The sequence below is a fragment of the Orcinus orca genome, chromosome 2 (assembly GCF_937001465.1).
Source record: "Orcinus orca chromosome 2, mOrcOrc1.1, whole genome shotgun sequence".
Taxonomy (NCBI): domain Eukaryota; kingdom Metazoa; phylum Chordata; class Mammalia; order Artiodactyla; family Delphinidae; genus Orcinus; species Orcinus orca.
In genome coordinates this window covers 92,909,699-92,933,396 of record NC_064560.1, presented here as the reverse complement: position 1 = coordinate 92,933,396, position 23,698 = coordinate 92,909,699, and the positions used below count along the sequence as shown (strand labels likewise).

The following is a 23,698-nucleotide window of genomic DNA, read 5'->3' as shown; positions in this document are numbered from 1 at the left end:
GACTATTCTGTAATCACCTCAAGCAGCCACTGCTCAACACCCGACAGCGCCCCAAAAGAAACTTTCCAGGTAAAATGAGGCTTGGCGGGAGGAGATGGACGGGAATTCACAGGGTCTCACCAGGGCCGCTTCGCTCACAATCTGTCTTATTTAGCCCTGAGCCCCAGGCAGGTGGGACTCCACTTCAAGATGATTCCTACAAGTGCCAAGTCCCCCAAAGTTCAAGAGCAGGAAGTCATTTGCATCCCAGATGGAAGGAAGAGACGCAGGGGCCTGGCCTCCAGATTCCTGGAGCCATGGCCTGGGGGCAGTGGGCCCACAGACACTAGCCTCTCTAGGACCATCCCCAACCTTCACCCACCCAGGGCCTGGATTTCCCCTACTTTTGAGGAGCAGTGCTTGAGGCAGGCAGCTGGGGGTGAAGAAGGGGGAACAGGGAGGCCCATAGACAATGTATACAATCAGACTGTAACAACCTCAGTGATGCCCCTTTCCCCTGGCCAATACACACACACACACCCACTTGCTCCTACTTTCTCTCATTTCCTCCAGAAGGGTGTGTTTCCTGACTTGGTCCGTAGAGTCTGCATAGCAGACCATCTTAGAAATCAGTCAGTTCATCTCCCCCTGCACACTCGCCATTTACAGATGAGGGAACTAGGACCCTGAGAGCGGAAGCCACTTGCCCTAAGTCAGAACTACCCTGGTAGCCAAGCTAGGACTGGGGTCTGGATGTCCCCCGAGAAGTCCTGTGTGGTCACTTCATTTTGGCTTCAGTCACCTGATCACTTGACTAGGTGAGACTTTTAATCCCAAACAACCATTCGCTCCTACCCAAACCCCAAACCTCGGGCACTCCATTTTTCTATGGAAGTTATGGACCAAGCTCACACCAATAAAGGTAAATTAGAGAGGAAATTTGCAGGAGGGACAGATCTTTTTCTCTTTTGAAGATGCCACTGGAGTCACCTTCACCCAGTTTTATCTGCATTGGGGAGGGGGAAGAAGGAGCTGAACAGAGTTTTGTTGTATAGACCAGGGGCAACCTGCCCACAAAAGACACTGTCACCAGGCAAACCTGTACTCTTACATCATGACAAGGGCTTCCTTCCAGTGGATCGCCACCTTGGCAGCACACTGGCCACAACCAGACCACACTCAGACCAAATATATCAGCATCTCCAGGAGAGGGCAGGGGCATCAGTGTTTGTAGAGCTCCCCAGGTGATTCCAATGGGCAGCCCAAGTTGAGCACCATCCTCTTCCTACTCAAAGTGGGGCTACTGACCAGTAGCGCTGGCATCACCTGGGAGCTTGATTAGAAGCACAGAACCGGGACTTCCCCAGTGGTCCAGTGGGTAAGACTCCACGCTCCTAATGCAAGGGGCCCAGGTTCAATCCCTGGTCGGGGAACTAGATCCCGCGTGCATGCCGCAACTAAGAGTTCGCGTGCCACAGAGTTCGCATGCCGCAACTAAGAAGTCCACATGCTGCAACGAAGAGCCCGTGTGCTGCAACTAAGAGCCGGCACAGCCAAAATAAATAAATAAACAAATAAATAAAAAATAAATATTTGAAGGAAAAAAAAAAAGAAATGCAGAACCGTAGGCACCTCCTCAGATCTACCGGATCAGAACCTGCACTTTATCAAGGTCTGCTGGTGGTTTCTGAGTTCACTAAAGTCTGAGAAGCACTGAGGCAAGGTACTCCATACAGTATAGCCCATCTCTACACCTGACAGCAACCTTGCAAGGCAGGTGTTCCATTCCACAGGTGAGGAAACTGATCCTGAGAAAGGTTAACTCACTGGCCCAAGGTCACACAGTTGGTGAGTAGGACAGCCAGGATGTGACCCTGGGCTGGTTGCAAAGGCCACTCTTTGTACTACACAAACCACTTCTTATAGCACCATAAAAAATCTGGCCACGGGGGTCCCCTGAATGTTTGGGTCCTCAGACCCACTGGGCATGCCCCGCCATTGAACAGGATTCCACTTCCAATGTCAAGTTCCCAGGAATCAAACCTCATAAAGACCAGCATAATTCATGAGGAAATACAAATAGTAAACAAACACGTGGGGGAAAGGTTTACTCTCCCTAGTAATCAGAGAAATGCAAATTAGAGCAATACTGAGGAGCCATTTTCTACCTATATAATTAGCTAAAATTAAAAAAAGAAAAGAATGTTAGCAGAGTTGGTTTGAAATAGGTACATTCATACATGGCTGGTGGAGGCGTAGCTTTATATAACCCTTGAGGAAAGTAATAGGGCCACATCCATCAGGAGCCATAAATACATTATGCCCACCGACCCTGGGAAGTCACCCTAAGGAAATACCTCAATAGGAGGGGAAATGGCGTTTGTAGAAAGATGCTCATTGCAACATTTGTTGTGAACGTTGGAAACAAATCAGTATTCAGCAGTAAGGGAATGGCTGAGTCAGCAGGGGGGCCATCAGCTCCTGGTGTCATACAGCCATTTAAAATGATAATTAAGAAGCCCAAGCAGCAAGTATGGGAAAAAAGAAAGCAAAATACAAAACTCTGGGCTTATTACGTGCTCTGTGGTTATCATGCTGGAAAAATATCGTGTGCGTAGGATATGGACGCAATATCCAAACCAGTTGTCTTCTTTGTCCAAACACCAAAGAAGACAACTGGTGTTTCAGGGTGAGGGGACAACGGAAAGACACCTTCCTTCCATTACTTTTACAGTTACAAACCCCAATAGGATTGGCCTTTAAGAACAGCCTTGGCAGCTCTCTGGTCATGGACTCTATCTCTGAGTGGCACGTGGAGACACCCTCGTTCTGCATCCATGGGCACAGGGCCACACTCCCTGATTCCACCTGGAAGTGGGAGGAGCTGGCCCCTCCTTTCCTGTGTAGGGGTGGGGGTGGGCGGAGAGGCCACGGGAGTCCCCTCCCATCTTACCATGAAGCCTGGGGCACAGGTGCAGCTCCCAGTGACGCTGTGGCAGTTGGCGCCGTTCTGACAGGTGCAAGGCAGCTGGCAGCCAGCGCCATAGTAGCCAGCAGGGCAGGATTCATTGCAGTGGTGGCCAGACCACCCTGGCTGGCAGGTGCAAGCTCCAGTTACTGGGTGGCAGCTGAGCAGATGAGAGAAGGATGAGAGGACAGTCTGGTCAGGAATGCGGCCATATTCCACCCTCTGCCCACCCCACGTCTGGTCTGCCCACCCCACGTCTGGTCTGCCCACCCCACGTCTGGTCTGCCCAGGGCTGCAGGATCGAAGGGCCTCTGAAGTTAAATTTCTTTCCTTTTTTTTTTGGCAAGTATTTTCCCCCAGTTGTGAGTTGTTTATTTATTTATTTATTTATTTATAGTTGCGGCACGTGGGATCTTCTGTTATGGCACGTGGGATCTTTTGTTGCGGCGTGGCCTTCTCTCTAGTTGTGGTGCGTGGGCTCCAGAGCGTGTGGGCTCTGTAGTTGTGGCACGCGGGCTCAGTTGCCCCACAGCATGTGGGATCTTAGCTCCCCAACCAGGGATCGAGCCCCCATCCCCTGCATTGGAAGGCAGATTCTTAACAACTGGACTACCAGGGAAGTTCTGAGGTTAAATTTCTTAATGTATTATTTGTTTGCCAGACGATGCCAAGATTACATGGTCTTATTACATGTTTCTTATTAGCCCCAAGAAACTGAGGCTCAGAGTTGTTATATAATTTGTCTAAAGTTACATAGCAAGGAAGTAGCAAAATCAGGATTAGACCCAGGTCTCCTGACTCCCAAACAAGTGCTCTTTATAATACAAATACACAGAGACCAAAGCAGGAGGCAGCCTCTTCCCTTATGGACTCGGAGGTCCAGCGCTTCACCCACTCTGCACCCAAGGCAGATGCCCAGTGTGTGGGCAGGCACAAGAGGGCTGCAGTGAGACCCAGTTACTCTGCATATTGTAGGTACTCAATGAACATTTGTTGAGTTAAAATGGAACCTTGGGGTAGATGTGTCCTCCCCTCTATGGCAATGTCTATATTGGAGAGAATACCCTCCATCCATGCATTGCTAGGGCTCTTTAAGAGCGAGCAAGATCATCTCCATCTCCTCTCTGGCGAGCCCAGCAAAAGAACCATTTGGCTGGAGGCAGGGGCTGCCTGGCATGACCTCTAGAGAGTCAGGCAAACTCTGGCTGGCAGAGGTCTGATCCAACAGCCAATATGCATCCATGATCTTGGGTGTGGTGACCATTTTCTTCGCAGAGCTTCGGTGGGGAGTGTAATTGACTGACGGCCCTAGCTACTGTGTCTGAAATCCATCACTACATTTTCTCAGAGGTCACACTTCCCCTGGGCTGCTCTCAGCTAGAGCACAGCAGGGATATTAAGGTTGACACATTCTTGGCAAATCTGGGACTCCTCTGATGGACAAGTTTGGCTTAAAGACTCCCCATCTCGCCAAACTTTCTTAGAACTGTGCTTCAGTCTAAAACTTTCCAATCAACCTTCCTTCCTTCTCTCTTTCCTTCACACAGGTCAGACCTGCATTGCAGTCTCATGCTCCCCTAGCCTCCTCAGCCCCTTCCCCATTTTCCCTCATAGCTGTGTCCCTAGTAAATCTCTTGCTCTCGGCATCTGCTTCTGGGAGAACTCAGGCACTAACACTCCAGAGAAGACGCTGGATGTCAGAGACAAGCTTCTTGGATTCCCTGCTTCCTTGCCCTGGAGTCCAACTCAAGGGATACGGTCCAATGGCGCATGCTCTGGGCTGGCAAGAGAGGCCTATGTACAAATCTTGGTTCTGCTAAGTTCCAAGGATATGGCCTTTGTCTCCCTGGGTCATTGGTGGATCCCCAGTGCCTGGCTCATATTCACTGCCCAATTAAATATTTGGGAATGAACAGTACTTTCACTACGAGTAATTATTTTCTGTCTGTTGACTTGTTTATCACCTGTCTCCCCACCAGGTGGCAGCTCCATGGGGGAGGGCCCTTTGCCTGTCTATTTCACTTCTGTATTGTACCCCAATGGCCAGCAGGGTCCCTGGCACCATGAAGATACCAATACATATTTGCCAAATGACGTAATGGACAAACTAATTGTGTGAAGCCCAGCCAGTTTCCGGGAGCCCTGATTTTCTCATGGAAAACGAGGGATGGACAGGAGCAGACAGTTCCTGAATAGTAAGTACAAGTAGCTAATAGTCATTTTGGAAAATGTTTAGTCTCATTAATCATCAAGTCAAAACAACAACTGGATATCACTTTTTCTCTATCGAAATGGTAAAGTTTTTTTGGTTTTTTTTTTAAAGGGATAATGCTCAATGCTGGTAAAGGTTTCTGGAAAACAATGTGGGGTTATATATCTGGAGTCCTAAAAATATTCAGACCCTTTGGTCTTATAATTCCATTTCTAAGAATCTATCCTAAGGAAATAGTCACAGTTGCAGAGAAAGATTTATGCATGGAGATGTTCCCCGAAGCATTATTTATAACAGTGGAAACATGGGGGCAATTTATATAATCATAAATAATATGTGGCCAGGCTATTAAAGCACCAGGTACTTTACACCTATATTTCTAATCTTCAAGTAGGCCTGTGAGTTAGGCATTAGAGCCTCTATTTTTCAAATGGCACTTGGAGGTTATATGACTTGCCCAAGGTCACACCACTAACTCAGTGGCAGCTGGGATTCCGACCCAGGTCTGTCTGGCCATGTTCTGGTCACTGCCTCGTGCTGCCTCTGACACCAGGGTACTGGTTAAATGAATTATGATAAATTCATGTGAAGGCATGTTAGAGAAGTATTCAAATGTTTTCCAGTCTATTTAATGATGCGACATAAGGGTAAGTGAAATAAGCATATTGTGTATGAAGTCATGACCTAAAATATGAAAACAAAGCGAATCAGAAATGGATGAAGAATGAACAAATTACAACAAAATGGTTTTTGTACTCACCCCTGGATCGAGAAATTATGAGTGACTCTGAGTTTTTTCTTTAAATTTCTATGTATTCTCTGACTTTCTCAAACTGAGCATCTATTATATTCATAAACAAAGTGATAAAAATTATAATATGTAAAAAAGAATGTGTGTAAAGAATGGAGGTTTGAAGACTTCCTGACTTCTATGGTTCCAGATAAATTCCTCCCTGGGTCCCACACTGTAAGGGGAAATAGCGGCCTGCACGGGTGTCGTGGGGCAGGGGGCCCCTACTTGGTGGCCCTGACCCTCAGCCAGATAGTTGTGGGGTGCTCCCCTCTGTCCCCAACACTCCCAGCAAAGCCCTAAGGCATGGCCTTTCTCGGTTCCAACTTTTCAGGGGTCTCCTCTGAGGTTTGGGTTTAGGGTCAGAGGGACTGGCTCGGTCACAGTCGTGGAGACTGACATGCTCGGACCCAGGAAGTAACCCGGCAGCGCTGGTGGCCGCGATCAGCTCTGTCCGGCCCCCGGGATTCTGAAAAGTCTCAGTTGTCCTTCTGCCCTTATTTCAAGAGATTCTCTCGTTACAGGTCCTTGCTCTGGTATGAAGACCACCCTGTGAATTGCATACTAGACGCACAGTGAGCTGGCGAACGCTGGCCTCTAAGCTCTCCTGCGTTTCTTCTTTCCGTCTTAACCGCCGGTGTTTTGGATGTTAGGGGTGTGTCTCAACGCCAATTTTACCTTTTTACTCTGAGAAACCAGAAAGCTCAAAACCAAACCTGAGATAATTTCTTTCTCTCTCCTTTCATATCCCTAAAATTCTATTTTAAAAAACAAAACACCTCTGTTTTCTTAATTCGATCACTTGTCACTTATTATAGAAACTCCAAAATCCCTTTGAAAAGAGGGTGGGGAATGATCGCTGGCTCAGCGATTAGGACTGAAAACTGCCGTCGCCGTGCTCTCGGCACCTCTGTCACATCTCCCTCTCCCTGGTGTACCCTGCTCCCTGCCCCGTTGGTGGCAGAGCCATTCCCTTGGGTCACATGGCAGCCAAGTGACTCCCGCTTAGGCTGGTTTGGCTTTTGCTCTGCCTTTTTTTTCCCCCCTCACCTTTCTCCATTTTCCTCAGACATAGATTAATCACAAGTTAATAGGAGCCGAAAGCTGAACAATACAGGAACCTCTTCAGGGTGGAATTTTCTGCCAGTTTTTCCTGGCTGCTCTAAGATTGCTATCCATGCTGCATCTGGTGGCTAAGTCAAATCTTTCAAAGGTAATCCACTCTCATGGCTGCTGGAATTCGTCTATGACAATCCAATTGTGGAGGGGACATGGACGAGGTCTGACACACAGGTGTTCACTTTCTCAAGGTTATTCCTTTATGAAGGAAGGAGGCTGCTTTGTGTGTGCTACAAAGCATTTATAAAGGGAATGAAGTGTGGGGAATTTCACCAGCCACGTCTTCCTTCCCAGGGCACGTGGGTTCAACCTCTCTTTGAAGCAGCCTCTCCAGAGGGGCACAGAGCCGGGAGAGGCTGGGGCTAGCTGAGGAGGTTTTCTATGGTTGGGGGTTGGGAAGACTTTGCTTCTCTAGGAAAGATGCTCAAGGCCTTCCTGGCAAGCTGTCTTGGAGGGGCTCTGCTGCAAGCTCTTGCCGAAGCCCGCGGGGAAATGAGGCAAGGTTTCTGGGGATCCCACACTCTCTCTCAGGGAGCTCGGTGGAAGCTTCGCTTTCAAAGATCACAAGAAAACTTTTACCCCCCACTGGGCTGACAAAAGGCGATAGACAGATTGGGAAACTAAGACAGAGGAGGAGTACACGTATCAGGACACTGACTCAGGGAGAGGTAGTTCTAAGGCCAGGACTAAGGGGTCCCAGACCTACCCAGAACCTGCAGCTTAACCCTTGGGATTAGGAGTCCTAGAGTCATCCCTCTGCTTTTCTTGGATCCCGAGAGAAGGCTCTAGAATGGGACAAAGGCTCACAGGAAGAAAGGAGTGACCTGTGTCCACAGAGAGGAAGAGAGCTGTTCTCTGTGCCCCTGAGAACAAAGCCAAGTGCAGCATGAGAGAGGTGCAGTGAGACCACAGGCTCTCAACCTCGGGCAATTCTGCCTCCTCCCACCCCACCTAGGAAACGTTTTTGGTTGTTAGAACTTGGGGCTGGGGTATTGCTACTGGCGTCTAGTGGGCAGAGGCCAGGGATACTGCTAAACATCCTGCAATGCACAGGATGGCTGTCCACAACAAAGAATTATCCAGCCTAAAATATCAACAGTGGCGAAGCTGAGAAACCCTGAGTTAGACTAAATAAAAATTCGGTGACTGTCCGGGGCTTCAGTCACTGGGGCCGTATGCCAAGGGAAAGGGGTGAAATATTTTTTAGAAATAGGGTGACATCAGCTCGGGAGCAGAGCCACCCTAGAGGAATGGGCGATTTAAGATGAATTCAGCAATTCTTTTTCCTGAAGGTCTGCTCTGTGCCAGGCTCCGTGCAAGGCTGAGGCTGCAGAGACCCACAAGCTCGGGCTGTGACACAGCTCCCTGCAAGGAGATAGTCAAGCAGACACGGGGGAACCCGGCCTGGGGGGTTGGCTGCCAGGCACTCTCGGGGTCCCCACGCTTAAGAAGCACTACTGCCTCCCAACCCCTGAAATGTGACACGTGTTAAAGACAGTAAAGCAAATAATCATCAATATTGAATGGGCTGAGATTAGCGACAGAGAAGAGGGAGTCCTTCCAGATTAAAAATGCATCGAGGACTCCTTCAGAGGAGGGATAAATTATGCAGGGCATGGCTGCTTGGGTATGGGGAGAAAACAATAGCTCTTTAATTTGGGGGTTGGTTGGATCTCCGTGGCAGGGACTCTCCCTGCACTGGACCTCAGTGGCAGCCTAGCTTCCTGTCCCTGACACGGTCCTCCCTTGGCATCCCCACAGGGGTAGGGGTTCCTGGTGCTGCCCCTCACCCGTGGAACAGCCTGAGGCAGCTGCCCAGTCCCCCGACCAGCCATGTGGGACCCCCGTGTTTAGAGTCTTGGAGCTCTCACCCCACCCTCCAGACCCAGCCCAGAAGCCACCTCCTCCAGGAAGCCTTCCCTGACCAGTGAAGCGGTTTCCTGTGGTGCTTTCTGTACAGAGCCCTGGGTCACAGTTACTTGAGTACATGTTGGGACCCAGCAGGGCCAGCCGCATATATTTCATTGATTCTAAGATGCACTTTGCCCCACATTTTCAGATCTCTGATGGATGTGCTAGGCAGTCAATGGTATGTCCTGGCTCAGTTTTAGTAGTACATAAAATAAAGCAGTGCCTCACTACTGGTGTTGTCTTGTATTTGAAGAAATATGGTAGGAGGTCCTCAGTGTGGGTAGGTGCTCCAGACTCAAGTTCCTGAGGGCTGGACTCGTGCTGAGGGACCCTTTCTTTCTTATGTTTGGCCCTGCAGGCTCTCAGTGTTTGTGGAATGAATGACTGAGCGAATGAATGCTTAAGTCATATATAGCCCGTTCCATTGGCTCCAAGGCCCCCTCTTAATGGTCTCTTTCCCAACCCTCTGCCCTTGCAGAGAGCACTGCCCGAGCCACTTAGCTCCAGGAACTGAGGACTGGGGACAGATTCTGTCAAAGCCACGACACTTTCTAAGAGGCCTCTGCTTACAGTGACCCGAGGACCTTGGGTGGTGTGTGGAGAATCAAAAGCTGGAAATGAAGAGGGGCCGAGGCTAGGTCCTGGCTGTCCCAGAGACAAGGCTACAAAGCAGAGGTATCTCTCTCTAGCCTGCCAACAGAAGCAGCACCCACTACCCAGGGCAGCTGGTCCTGCCCTGAGCTGTCCTGCAGGCCTGAGGGGAGAAGGGAGACTCCCCTCACCTTGCACCATCCTAATAAGAGGCGGCCACATAGAGAGCTGTGGAAGCATTTATCTGGGGCCTGACAGCCTCATTTGAAGCTTTAATCTGGGGCCCGACAGCCTCATTTATCACCAGAGGGCGGTGCCAGCTGGTGCAGGAAGCAGGCAGTGAGGGGAGCTGGGGGATGTGGCCCAGGGCGGCTCTGGCGTCTCCACTTCCAGGAAGCAAGGCTGGGGCCGGCTTCAGCCCAGATGTCCCCAAGCCCCACTTTTTTTTTTTTAACTGAGCCTTTTATATTATTTATTTTGTTTAGTAGCACATGATAGAATTATACACAGATGATTTCTTAAAAATCAAATGTGGTTATTTGTATATACATTAAGCCCTCAGCATAATTTCTGCCTCTGAAGTGCTAATACAGTATTTAAAATTATACAAACATCCAGTAAACGGCATTTTAGTTTATGACACTCTGTTAATACAATAAATATACAAAACTTCCAAACTACTAAAAACGTGCAACATTAGAGGGACAGATGGAGGGCATTTATATAGAACCATGACAGTCACCGTAATGGCAGCGCAATATGACTCGCTGACAAACTATACAGATATCCCTAGATAAATAATCCTAGTCCTAGATTAAAAACCACTGACACAGGGCTTCCCTGGTGGCGCAGTGGTTGAGAGTCCGTCTGCCGATGCAGGGGGCGCGGGTTCATGCCCCGGTCTGGGAAGGTCCCACATGCCGCGGAGCGGCTGGGCCCGTGAGCCATGGCCACTGAGCCTGCGCGTCCGGAGCCTGTGCTCCGCAACGGGAGAGGCCACCACAGTGAGAGGCCCGCGTAACGCAAAAAAAAAAAAAAAAAACCACTGACACAGAGTGCAGGGAGAGGCCACCCCAAGCCAAGACTCTGCGGGCCTGCCCTCTGTCCCTCCTGCTCCACCACTCTAGCCACGGTCCCAGGGGACAGCCCTCTGCAGGCCCCAGGTCAGCCATACCGGTTTTTAAGGTCCCTTCTAACACTGTCCCTCTGTGGCTCAAGTCCCTTGCTTCTGCCTTGGTGGTCCTGTCTCTGGGTCCCTCGGGGCTGGGAAAGGGCCTGGTTAGATGCAGACTCTGTGGAAGCGAAAAGTTCTCCCGACCACGCCCCCAGGGCCCTGGTACCCCGCATTCCCACCCATCCCTGTCCTGTTTCCCTGAGGGCCACCAAGTTCCCTCGTGCTCCTGTGTGTGGGGTCTCAGGTTGGCCTACGTCTTTTCATCAGACTGGCCAGTGAAGGTGATTGCGGAGGTCCCAGCCCTTTCACTGCCTGCCTGGATGATCTGGCTGGAGGTGGGCTTTGTGCCCTGACAGCCCCCTCCCCACCAGGGCCCACCCCACCCCTGTCCCCCGCTCACCTGTCCCCAGATCGTTCGTACCTGATGGTGTTGTCGGCATCACAGGGGCAGGGCAAGCTGCAGCCTGGGCCGTGCAAGCCCTCGGGGCACAGCCGCTCCTGGCAGCGTGGGCCTTTGTAGCCAGGTTCACACTTGCAGGCACCGGTGGTGGGTGAACACTGACCCCCATTGTGGCAGTCACAGCGCAGGGAGCACTGGAAGCCAAAGGTCCCAAAGGGGCATTCCTCTTGGCACCTGCGGGATAGCAGAGGAGGGTGAGGCTATGCCCCCTCACCTGCCCTTCCAGATCCACCCAGCACGTACCGCCCCTGCCTCCAGGCCTGGGCCTGGTGTGCTGCACCTCCTCACAGTCTCCTCCCCTCTTTCCTCTCCTCCTCCAGGAAGTATTCTGTGGTTTAGTCACCCCAGTCCATTCCCTCCTCCATGCCAGTTCCCCTCAGTCCCCAGGACTGAGTTCATACTATCATATTTCATTGATTATAGGCTTTATGTGTTTTTTTTTTCATTTTTTGATTGCAGTAAATAAGTATAACATAAATTTACCATTTTAATTATTTTTAAGTGTACAGTACAGTGGAATTAAGTACATTTATATTGTCGTGCACCCATCACCACTGTCCATCTCTAGAACCTTTTCATCCTCCCAAACTCAAACTGCTGTACCCAGTAAACAACAAACCTTGTTTTAAAAATATATTCTAACATCTCTGAAGCCAGTTAAGTCTTATAACTGATGGCATGTCATAGTTTAATTTTCAGTGTTTTTCATTCTTAGCAATATATAAACTAATGATGCATCTCACCATCGGTGGCATTTCAGATTTGATGAAATGGGATAATTTTATTTCTACTCATTGTCTCTGCTCTTTGAGTCTTTCGGACAGATGTACAGTCTCTCTGCCATATGGGAGACGATCCTCTTCCACCAGTGTCGAGGTTCCCCATGAGTACAAGATGCATCCTCCTTCATCAGACTGGAGAATCCCCCAAGACAGGGACTATTTCCTCTTCCTTGGACGGGGGGGTTCCCTCAAGGCAGGGGCTGAGCCTCTTCCATCAGCCGGGGAGCCCCCCAAAGAAGAGGACCTGGCCCCCTTTGTGTCCTGCCTCTGCTGGGGCCTGGGAGTTGGAACTCCCAGCATAATGATCATTATTTGACTCATCAACTGACATCCATTGGTTGTGGGTCCTCTGTGGGTGGGTGTAACCTCTGCTGCTGACTGCCTAGCTTCCTGGATGTGCCCAACACCCCTCACCCCAGCCCAGGGATATTCCCCAGGGGATGTAAATTCATCGTCACAGCAACAACTTAAGGGGTAAACCTGGGGGCATATGGGGTAAAAGAGATGGGCAACCCCTGCGTCCCAGAGACAGACGAACAGAAATGGCCTATGGACTCTGGGGTTTTGGATTAACCGCATCCCCACACTGCTTCAAAGGTGCAGAGAATGGGGAACTGACTTTACAGCTCTGACATCTGCTTCCTCGTCACAAAATGGGAGGATAATAACTAAACCTCACCGGGTGTTTGAGGCTTAAATGAGGCAACGTGTATAAACCCTTAGAAAGGTGCCCCATGCACGGTAAGGGCTCAGTAAGAAGTGTTAGTTCTTATTATTACTCTTGTTAATACTGTTTTCTATAGTTCTCCTAACAGATCCCTTCTGGCATGAAAAAGCTCAAAGGGAAGAATTCCAAATATTAACATTGGAGTGGACTTGAGGAATTACAAGTCGTTTAATGATTATGTTTTCCCATTTTCAGGTTTTTTATATATCTTCTACAATAATCAGGGCAGAGGGGAACAATAAAAGATGTTTAAAAAAATACAGCCTTGGGCTTCCCTGGTGGCGCAGTGGTTGAGAGTCCGCCTGCCGATGCAGGGGACACGGGCTTGTGCCGCGGTCCGGGAAGATCCCACATGCCACGGAGCGGCTGGGCCTGCGAGCCACGGCCGCTGAGCCTGCGTGTCCGGAGCCTGTGCTCCGCAACGGGAGGGGCCACAGCAGTGAGAGGCCCGCGTACAGCCAAAAAAAAAATACAGCCTTAGCATCTTTATTAACTCTTGGTGAGTCCTGAGTTGGAAGCAGTGTTTTCCACCACACACCCAGATCGTCTTCCTACAAATCTTGCTGCATTTTAGTCAGTTTGAGGCCTCAGCAAGGGAAAGAACAGAAAAGAGAGGGAGGAAGAGGAAAGAGAGAAGGGGATAGAGAGAGAAGGAATGGGAGGTGGAAGACAGGAAGGAGGAGAGAGTAGGATGGAGGAGGTGAGGAGGGAAACCAAGGCGGAAGGGGAGGACACAGAGCGGTGAAGAGCTGTACGATTGCCGCCTGGATTGCCAGCCCCTGTTCTGCCTCAGAATGGATTTCCCCAGAGGTCACTCAGGTTGCCTCTCCTGGATGTCTCAGACACCAGGGGAAGAAACCCCAGCCTGGAGACACCTCCGGATTCCTCCTTTTCACTGGAACATTCCTTCTCCCTGGAACATTCCTTCTCCCTCCCATGCAGCAGGACTGGGTACAGCCCTGGACAGTGAGCTCCCTTCTCTGAAGGGCACGTCCTGCCCCATCATATTTACAAAGGGACTGACTCCTGACTCCACAGCCCCGGAAAAAGAATCTAGAAATGAAATATTGACAACCTAATCCATTTACATAATCAGCCTCTTTTTTTTTTTCCTACCCGCAAGTTAAACAACTTATTTATTTAGAGATCAAGCAACGACTGCTAATGAATTTTACACAAAGCACGCTAATAATGGGGCCTGTGGAACAGAAGGGTAATCACAGCAGGAATTAGTTTTCTACTTAAACATCCTTCCTTTGCAACGTATCAATCTTACGTGTCCGATATTGCCATTAACAACCAGATACATTGCTCAATTAAATTACAAAATGAGCTGCAAAACCCTCATTACGTTTCATGTTTAATTTGCACTGGATTCTGCCTATCCGGGGAGGCCTGCATTATCACACCCACTCAACTTTAATATGCTCGCAATGATGTGGGGTGGGTTCCTGCAGCTGTCACCTACAAAATAAATGGAGGCAATTTTACAAAATATTAAACACCAGGCAGCCCATTTAGGTGGGAAACCCAAATGCTACCGGGCCCTTCTAGGAATTCTTCATCTGTAGATGGTTGATGAAGCTTGCCTGAAGACCCCGAGGCTTTTGGGGTTTCTCTCTGCCTCAGGATCATGGGCTGGGCCCCAACAAGAGGGACTAGGGGTATTTCTCCATTTGGTACATCTTGGCACCAATGAGGTTGGATCCGCTGGTGCTGGGTCCAGTCAGCTGGAACCCTGGGCCCGCTTGTCTCCAACAATGAATGGGCTGTATTCGCTCTCCTGTGAAAGTGGCCGGAAACAAAGGGTCCTGTTCTGGTTCTGGGGTCTTCCGGCTCCTGTCCCTGCTGGCTCATCCCAAATGTCTAATCCAGGGAGATGGTGAGGATGGGAAGATGGCTCAGTGCTTTAGTCCTGCCTCCCTTCTCCGCCTAGAGATGCAGTCTCCAACAGAGGTCAGAGAGGGATGGATCCCCAGATGCCACACCCCGCATTCTGTGCCAGGGATGCTCACGGAGATGAACACTGGCTCACAAAGAGATCAGATCTGGCTTAAAAGACTTCAGGCTGGGGGTATGTAAGCGCAAAGCTAAAAACGGAAAATCTCTTTTCTGGACCACTGAGGACTTGGGGCTGACTCCAGTGAGAGCTGGAGGGGTGCAATTATGTTGGTCAGAGCCAGAAGGACCCATTGGTTAATTCAGGCCTGATTCCTGCTTCCTGCTGTTACCTGGGCAGGGGAAGCAGAGTAACAAAATCCAGGGCCATAGGTGAAGCATGGATCCCACAGAAGCAGGCAAGGGTGTGACAGCCTCCTCTCTACTGCCCGTCTCTCTGCTCAAAGAGACACACGTGGTTCAGAGTGAGAGGGAGGGGACTTGCCCTGGTTCTCTGGACAAACGTCCTCCACCAGCTCCGAATCCACTCACCGTCAGACACCTTGGCTGTCGTTTCCACTCCTTCTAGAGCGCCTGCCCTATCATCGTGGAATCTTTCTTACCATGGCAAGTGCGCACGTCTGGCAGTCCCTCCGTTATGTGTTTTGTGGGTCATCCACTAAGGCTGCAAGGCTGGTTTGATACCAGGACATTGGTGCCCTTGATCGGTCTGCTCTCAGGCCACAGGCCTTCAGAGGATGCAAACTGACGTCAGTATCCTTTTGGCAGAACTCACGTCAGGAATAAAAATCCACTTCTAAAAGCAGTTGTGCAGAATGTGTGAACTGAGTTTGCACGCTCAGCTTCCTTGGCTTATTGGTGCCACTGCCTCTCTCCAGGAGGGCAGCAAGTAGAGAGTGGTGGTAGGTGCCCACCCGCTTCCGCAGGTGAGTCAATGCAAGTTCAGGGCTTGGGTCACTGGGCTGGGGGTGGGGGTGGGTACCCTCAGCAGGCTGAGGGCCAGGAAGGATGGGTTGGCAGAAGGACTCAGAATGCTTTCTGAGAAAGGAACAGGAAAGCTGGCAGAAGAAGGCCATGGACCGGTAAAGCTGAGCTGTTCTCTTCAAGGCTGCTGTGAAAAGGAGTATTATGTACAGCAAGGACGAGAGTTAACAGCTTCCTTACCTGTCCCCCATGTATCCGGCTGTGCAGTGGCACTGCCCAGTCACGTGGTCACACTGCCCTCCATGGTGGCAAGGACAGTCCTGGCTGCAATTCTGGCCGAATGTCCCTGGTGGGCAGGGCTGGGCACACACTGCTCCCTGAAACACAGGAGGGAAGACATGCAGAGGTGGTGCTGCTGAGATGCAATCCTGAGGCCACCTTCTTCTAGAAGTAGCACAGTTGCTACAGCCCAAGGGACCACGCCATTCCCTCAGTGGCACCTTCTCCCCAGTCACAGATGCATAGAAAGCGAGACACCATGGCTTCAAAGCTAGAGATGGGCAGACTGAGGCCAATTGGCTCATCTAATTATTCAGCACACACTTATTGAGTGCCTGTTGTATACCAGGTCCTGTGTTAGACACTAGGGATATGAAAATATGAGTGAGACTCAATTTCTCTCCTCCCAGTCTACTAGGGAGAGAGACAAGCAAACAGGTAACTAGTGCACGGTGCTAGGTGCCCTCACACCGGTACACAATAAAGTGCTGAGGAAAAACAAAGCAGCGGTGTGATTAAACATGGTGGTCTGGAAACACACATTTATCTCTACTTCTTTCCCAAACTCAGCTAAGAGGAGAGTAAAGGGGGGAAATGTACAGACCTACAAGGAGAAAAGGAAGGGGAGAGGGGACTGTAGAGGACAAGAGGTGTCACGTGGTGGAAGATGGACCGGCAGATAGAGGAGCAGAAACTGCTGGGGTTTCTGTTTTCTCAGCAATGCCAAGTGCCTGCAGAGCACACGTTGCAAGACAAAGCTCAGAAAAGCTCAGGAATCAGAGACACCAGGGGCCTCTGAAGGCCAAGGGGCACGTGTGGGGAAACAGGGGGACGGTCTGAAAGTTTATAAAAGAGGGAATTAGACCCCAGATTTTTACTCCCATTTCAAATAGCCAAGTGACTTCCCAAGACTGACAGTTTACTTTTAGGGAGGTTGATCCATATAGGTTTCAGACACAGGGACACCAAGCACAGCTAAGGGGAGTGGGGCAACAGAAATGCGGATCTTCTGAGACCTGCCTGCTGAACAGACCCTCTGCTCTCTTCCCCTGCTCCGCTCCTACGATGCTAGTGACCCGACTCTACTCCCTCTGGCAGGGTTCTGGAGGACTCCTTTCCGGGGACACTGAGAAGAAAGGCCTATAAGTAATGATATTTGAGAGTCCCATCAGTCGACAAGCCTGGCATCTCCCCCTGCCCCCTAGGCTTCCAACCAGCTTTTCCGAGGATCATGGTAAAACATGAACAGGAAGCCAGGGATCACCAGATATTTGAAACGAGGCTCTAGCAAGTTGGGAGATAGCGGTAAAGCACATTACGTAGAAATATGGAGGGAAATGCCAGAAGAGACACCTAAAAGATTTGAAGCTGGGACCTTTCAGGAGAGGGACTCGTGGCAGGTCTGGGGGGTGCAGAGGACTGCTTTCTCCTCCCTCCAGTAGTAGCCTTGTGGTATTAGATACTGTGTATAATTTTTCAATTATACATGGGACTCTTAGATCTTTATCAGACAGAAATCTAAACTTACTCTTGTCTCCTGCTGCCCTTCCAGCCTCTCCCATACCAGAGATGGTCATTTTTCTTATGGAGATCAAGGATTCTCCCATAGTTAATTAATCAATTAGTTCAACACACAATTATGAAGCACCAGGAACTGCCAGCCCCGAGGAAGCTAGTTTAGGCAGGAAAATCCTGCTGACCCGGGTCATCTATCAATACCATCCAATTTACTTGTAATGAATTAAGTGGGAGGACTTTTCGCTCAGATGTCTCCTCTACACATAGTAAGTCAGACAGTGCGGGGCTGTGGGGGGCAGGGATGGGGGACCGAGCAGCAGAGGCAGCAGCCCAGGGCGGTGGGATGAGCGTGTATGTGAGGAGAGGGGCAGGGAAAAGCTGCTCAGACGAGGGCGTCCCTCTTCTTCCTGGAGGTGGTGGGGTTACCCGGGCTTGCCTTTCTCACTGTACCCCACAAGCTCCAGGGATTCTTGAGGGAAGAGATGAGTCTTTCTGGCCACCATCTGAGCCAGTCTTCTGCGGTCCTAGACAAGGACCTTCTGACCCTGAAAAAACATTCTGAGCCATCCTGGGGGCTGTGCTTATACCTCCTACCTCTCCATCACGGAGCACTGTGGGGTACCCTGTACCTACACACACACACAGACGCCCATATACACCCTCCATCCTGTTAGACTGCAGACTCCCTTTCTCTTCAGAGTTTCTGAGACATGACCAGGGCCCCCTAAAGAGGCCAATAGGAAAGCTTGCTTCCTTTCAACACTTCCTGGGGAAATCAAACATCCTTGAGACTTTTTTGGATAGGAGGGCGAGCACTTCTTTTAGCCCCTGCTCAGTATTCCTCAAATGCAGCACCCCAGGTCCCTGTAACCCTAAGCCCCTCCTCAGGCTCGAGCTCCCAGGGCCTGAAGGAATCTGTTACCTTGGAAGGACGGCTGTCTGGTGTGGTGGGAAGAATGGTAGACTCAAAGTCAGGACTTGGGCTCAACCCCTAGTTCTACCTCCTTCCAGATGGCTGAGCAAGAACAAGTCACGTGATCGTTCTGAGCCTCGGTTTCCTCATCTAGAAAATGCGAGTGGTAACCCCCAGTCTCCCAGGTGGTTGTTAAGATTCAGTGGGATTAGAGATGTGAAGGAACCTTCATTAGTATTAGAGATGAGCAGGCCCTTCATTAATATTAGTTCAACCCAAGCAGACACTGGACGTACAGGTGGTGGGAGCCCAGTATCACCTGGGACAGAGGAGCATGGGGGAGAACCACATAATTAATTGGTTACTGCTGGTTGGAAGAACAGCTTTTTGGGGAGAGGTAGGGGGAGAGGACAGGGAGGAAAGTGTCAGCTTGAGAGGGCTGTGGTCTTATGGTTTCTTTCCTGCTACTGTGAGCTGAATTGTGTCCCTCTAGATTCATATATCCTAACCCCTGGCAACTTACAATGTGGCTTGAGAGAGGCAATACAGTTAAAATGAGGTCATTAGGGTGGGCCCTAATCCAATATGACCCATGTCCTCATTGGGAGAGGAGATTAGGACACACACAGGTGCAGAGGGAAGGCCATGTGGAGATGCAGGGAGAAGACAGCCGTCTACAAGCCAGGGACTGAAGCCTCAGAAGGAACCAACCCTGCCAACACCTTGGTCTCAGACTTCTGGCCTCTAAAACTGTGAGAAAACAAGTTTCTGTTGTTTAAGCCACCCAGTCTGTGTTACTTTGTTGTGACAGCCCTAACACACCTGACCTAAGGTCACCTGAAAGCGTATCTCCAAGTGCGGTGGGATCTCAGGCTGTGTGGCATCTAGAAGGTTAGAGATGAGGTGAGGCAACAGTCCTGCTCCTCTCGGGACTGGTTAGATCAAATGGTTCTGTCAAAATCCGGAAACCAGCTGCACTTAAAGAGGACCATGGCTAAATGGAGCATAAAAAAGGAGGGGGCCGGGCTTCCCTGGTGGCGCAGTGGTTGAGAGTCCGCCTGCCGATGCAGGGGACACGGGTTCGTGCCCCGGTCCGGGAAGATCCCATATGCCATGGAGTGGCTGGGCCAGTGAGCCATGGCCGCTGAGCCTGCGTGTCCGGAGCCTGTGCTCCGCAACAGGAGAGGCCACAACAGTGAGAGGCCCGTGTACCACAAAAAAACCAAAACCAAAACCAAAAAAAACAACAAAAAAACCCAACCCAATCGAAAAATGGGCAGAAGACCTAAACAGACATTTCTCCAAAGATGGCCAATAGGCACGTGAAAACATGATCATCATTGCTGATTATTAGAGAAATGCAAATCAAAACTACAATGAGGTACCACCCCACACTGGTCAGAATGGCCATCATTAAAGTCTACAAATAGGGCTTCCCTGGTGGCGCAGTGGTTGAGAGTCCGCCTGCCGATGCAGGGGACACGGGTTCGTGCCCCGGTCCGGGAAGATCCCACATGCCGTGGAGCGGCTGGGCCCGTGAGCCATGGCCACTGAGCCTGCACGTCCGGAGCCTGTGCTCCGCAACGGGAGAGGCCACAACAGTGAGAGGCCCGCGTACCGCAAAAAAAAAAAAAAGAAACAAAACAACAACAAAAACCAACTCAATTGAAAAATGGGCAGAAGACCTAAACAGACATTTCTCCAAAGATGGCCAATAGGCACATGAAAAGATGATCATCATTGCTAATTATTAGAGAAATGCAAATCAAAACTACAATGAGGTACCACCCCACACTGGTCAGAATGGCCATCATTAAAAAGTCTACAAATAGGGCTTCCCTGGTGGCGCAGTGGTTGAGAGTCCGCCTGCTGATGCAGGGGACACGGGTTCGTGACCCGGTCTGGGAAGATCCCACACGCTGTGGAGCGGCTGCGCCCGTGAGCCATGGCCGCTGAGCCTGCGTGTCCGGAGGCTGTGCTCCGCAACGGGAGAGGCCACAACGGTGAGAGGCCTGCGTACCGCAAAAAAAACCCCCCCAAAAACGAAAAACTCTGGCAAATCTCTGCCTGCCTCAATAGGCCCTGCAGTCATCCCTCCTGCCGTCCACCCCTCCACACACACACCCTGACCTCGTCGTTCACAGCCTCCTGAAAGACCCCACTCCTGCTCAGCAGCCCTGTCCTTCCTGGCTTTGCAAAGCCTCAGGCTCCAGGGGAGGCAGGCGGCTGTGTCACTGAGCTCCCCCTGAAACGGGAAAGTCAGCCTCCGTGACTCACTGCTTCTGAGGGGCTTGGGACTGTGGAGGGTGGGGACACTGACAGGGGGAGCATACTGGCTAAAAGGAGGCTGTGGCTTCCCTGTGGCATCCAGGGACATACAAAAAGCAACTGTAGAGCACTCCAGAGCTTGCAAGGCACATTGGATGTGCACTGCCTCATCTGAGCCTTCTGCCAACCATGCTGCTATGAAGGGCAGGGCTGTTGTTTTTTTTTTTTAATTTTTAATTTTTTTATTTTTTGGCCACACCACGCGGCATGTGGGATCTTAGTTCCCTGACCAGGGATCAAAGCCGCGTCCCCTGCATTGGAAGCATGAAGTCTTAATCATTGGACCTCCAGGGAAATCCCAGGGCTGACGGTTTTCATGCCAGCTTTGCAGACAGGGAAGCAGAGACTAGAATAGCTGGCTTTTTTCAGGGTCAACATTGGATGTGAGGCCTGATGTGATGTGATAAATCTCATCGCCCTTTCCCACAATGGTGGTTCCCAGACAAGAGACCTGGATCAGAATCACCTGGAGCACTTGTTAAAATACAGATTCTGGGACCCACAGAATCAGAATATGTGTATGTGTGTGAGTACAGAGGTTGGAGGCTGGGAATCTGAAGTTCTATAAATGAAGGTGATTCATACCCTGCTCTCTCCCTTCCTCTGCACCACCCCAATCTTTCTGCCATGCCCTTTTCACCACATTTCAGAGCCCGTGGCAGCTCGAGTCCCTATGCTGAAAGACAGAGACAATTTATGAGAATAATTCAACTCCTTTGCACATGAGGGACCACAGGCTCAGAGAGGTTAAGTAACTTGCTTCAGGTCACACAGCACTTAGATGGGAGCCCTGGGATTCAAAGCTGTGTCCATGACACAACTGGCAGTGTCTAATGCTGCCCATGACCATAAAGAGGAGGCAGGGTGTTCAGGGTGCGAGAGGAATTTAGCCCTCCAGGGTACATGTGAGGGATGCTCAGACCTCTTACAGAGCCCCACCCAGATCCTGCAGGTCCACCTACCATCCAGCCTGGGGGGCAGGCACACTCGCCAGTGATGTGGTGGCAGGTACCCCCATTCTGGCAGGGGCAGCGCAGCTCACAGTGAGCCCCGTGGCTCCCAGGTGGGCAGAGCTCCTCGCAGCTGCGTGGGGAAGCAGAGGCGTTAGAGGCAGCTGCATGCAGATCAGGTCACAGGGCCCTAGTGCTGCCGGTCCCAAGGCCCCCGGGCTCCCTAGAAGTTAGTGAGTTCACAGTCAGTGTGAACCATACTAGACACAAGGCCAGGAGAGGGAAAACAGGGCTCAGATACAATGAACTGGAAGGTTGTGTGCTTGGACCAGTACTTGCGGGATGACTTAAGTGCTTTTAGTGTAAAGAAGAGTGCTCTACCGGGAGGGAAAGCTGAGCAAGGCTTCCCTAAGAGGGAGACATTTCACTTGAGTCTTGGAGGTGAAGTTAATTTCACCGGGAGAAGGGGAGGAAGGGCATGTCAGGCAGAAGGAACAGGACAAGCAAAGGCCATGAGACGTAGCCATGACTCCAGTCTTCAAATTCTGCCTAAATTCAGAGAGAGGGAGAATCTGGGGCATGCCTCCACCCTCTTCCAGGCTTTCAGCTACCACAACAGGCTTCTATACAGGGACTATCACTGCTGAGATGTGGGGAAAGATTTGTCTGGGGTCTTGGTCTTGGGCCTTAGCCCAATGTTTTGCCCCTGGAGCTGTGGCCAGACACTGGGGCAGGGGACACACAACATCCATCAAAGATGTATCTGCAGCCAGAGTCCTTGGGTGTCCCCTCAGGATCTGGGGCTGCTGGGGAGGCCACTGAGCCTTTGATAGGGTGGGGAGGAGAACTTCAATCTTGCCTCTGAAGGGGTCTCAACTAAGCAGTCTTGGAGGGCTCCTGTCCATGCAGCCTCCGTCTCCAGGGAACTGGAGTGAGGGGCTGCTTGGGGTCTGAGGGGAGAAGGTAAGGGAAGAGGAACAGGGGCAGTAAACTCCCCGAATCTGTGCAAGATATCTGCCCAGGGCCCTCACCCTGCTCTGCCTCAAATGGCCTGGAAGGGTCAACAACGGCATCTGGGTTACGATCAGAATTCCAAACTAAGGTCTGGGGCCTGGACCAGGGAGGGCCTCCTGGGAGGAGGTTAGCCAGCTCCTCTGGCCATGAGAGCCTCCATCAGAATGTGTCCTCCCAGCTCGCACCAGTCACCCTGGGGCTTGGACAACAGGGATCTGAGGGTGTGGGCGAGGCCCGGGCGTTCAGCCTCTGCAGGACTTGGGGTCGGAGCGCAGGAGATTTTACAGCCAGGACTATCCTGACCCTCCAAGTGTTTCCTGATCCTGCTCTCCCAGCCGCCCCGAGCTTTACTCACTAGACGCCAGTATAGCCGGGCGAGCAGAGGCACTCGCCGGTGCGGGGATCGCAGCTGGTGCCGTGGCGGCACTGGCACGGCAGCTGGCAGCCCTTGCCGTGGGTGCCAGGCGCGCAGAGCTCCTCGCAGCGCCAGCCTCGGAAGCCGGCGGCACACACGCAGGCGCCGGTGATGGGGTTGCACAGGGCTCCGTTTTGGCACTGGCACCGGTTGCTGCAATGGGGGCCCCAGTGGTCGCTGTCGCAGCCTGCAAGAGAGGAGCGGGTCAGGGCAGAGGGATCCCCGTGGACTCTGCTTGGGATGGGGGCTGGAAACAGCCTTCCCATCTCTGCATTGCTCTTCCCTGGATAGGAGGCGGCAAGGGGTTTCTGGACGGAAGCTTTGGCGCTTCATAGCTCCATCAGCTCCTTGCCAAGCCCCACTCCACCCCCAAATAATCATCCAAGCTCAGAAGCTTCTTTCCTCAATGCGTCTCCCAGTCAGGGTCATTCCATTCCAACCACGCCTCTCCAGAGCCCCCTCTCCAGTACTGAAAGTCTGGAACCACAAGTTATTTTACCTTTGCTGAAACTCTTCTTGGTTGGCTCTCTCTTCCTCTCAGCCAGGCCCCGTCTCTTCCAGGGTGCCTCCCCTCTTCTCCGTGACCCTCCTCCCCTTCTTGGTGCCTCCCCAGCCCAGCTCCCATCTCTCTCTCTTTCCCTCTCTTCCTGAAACATTAGTTCTTCTCACCTCTTGCATCTGACTCTCTGTGAACAAGTCTTCTAACGCCCTGCCCCTCCCCGGGCTCCATCTCCCTGTCACCGCC

At 51.2% G+C, this 23,698-nt stretch overlaps 1 protein-coding gene across 18 annotated transcripts in view; it reads right to left on the bottom strand.

Annotated features, from left to right (window-relative positions):
* MEGF11 (multiple EGF like domains 11) overlaps positions 1–23,698 on the bottom strand; it is a 425,478-nt gene that overhangs the window by 63,594 nt on the left and 338,186 nt on the right. For all 18 annotated transcript variants that reach the window (XR_004486708.2, XR_004486707.2, XM_049705891.1 and 15 more), the window contains 5 exons: positions 22,894–23,140; positions 21,537–21,657; positions 15,777–15,913; positions 11,166–11,378; positions 2,933–3,107 (listed from right to left, as the gene is read on the bottom strand). Coding sequence is in view for 16 of the 18 variants with exons in the window: in XM_049705891.1 (XP_049561848.1) it covers positions 2,933–3,107; positions 11,166–11,378; positions 15,777–15,913; positions 21,537–21,657; positions 22,894–23,140 (893 nt within the window). In the remaining 2 variants the exon portion in view is untranslated. The remainder of the gene's footprint in view (positions 1–2,932; positions 3,108–11,165; positions 11,379–15,776; positions 15,914–21,536; positions 21,658–22,893; positions 23,141–23,698) is intronic.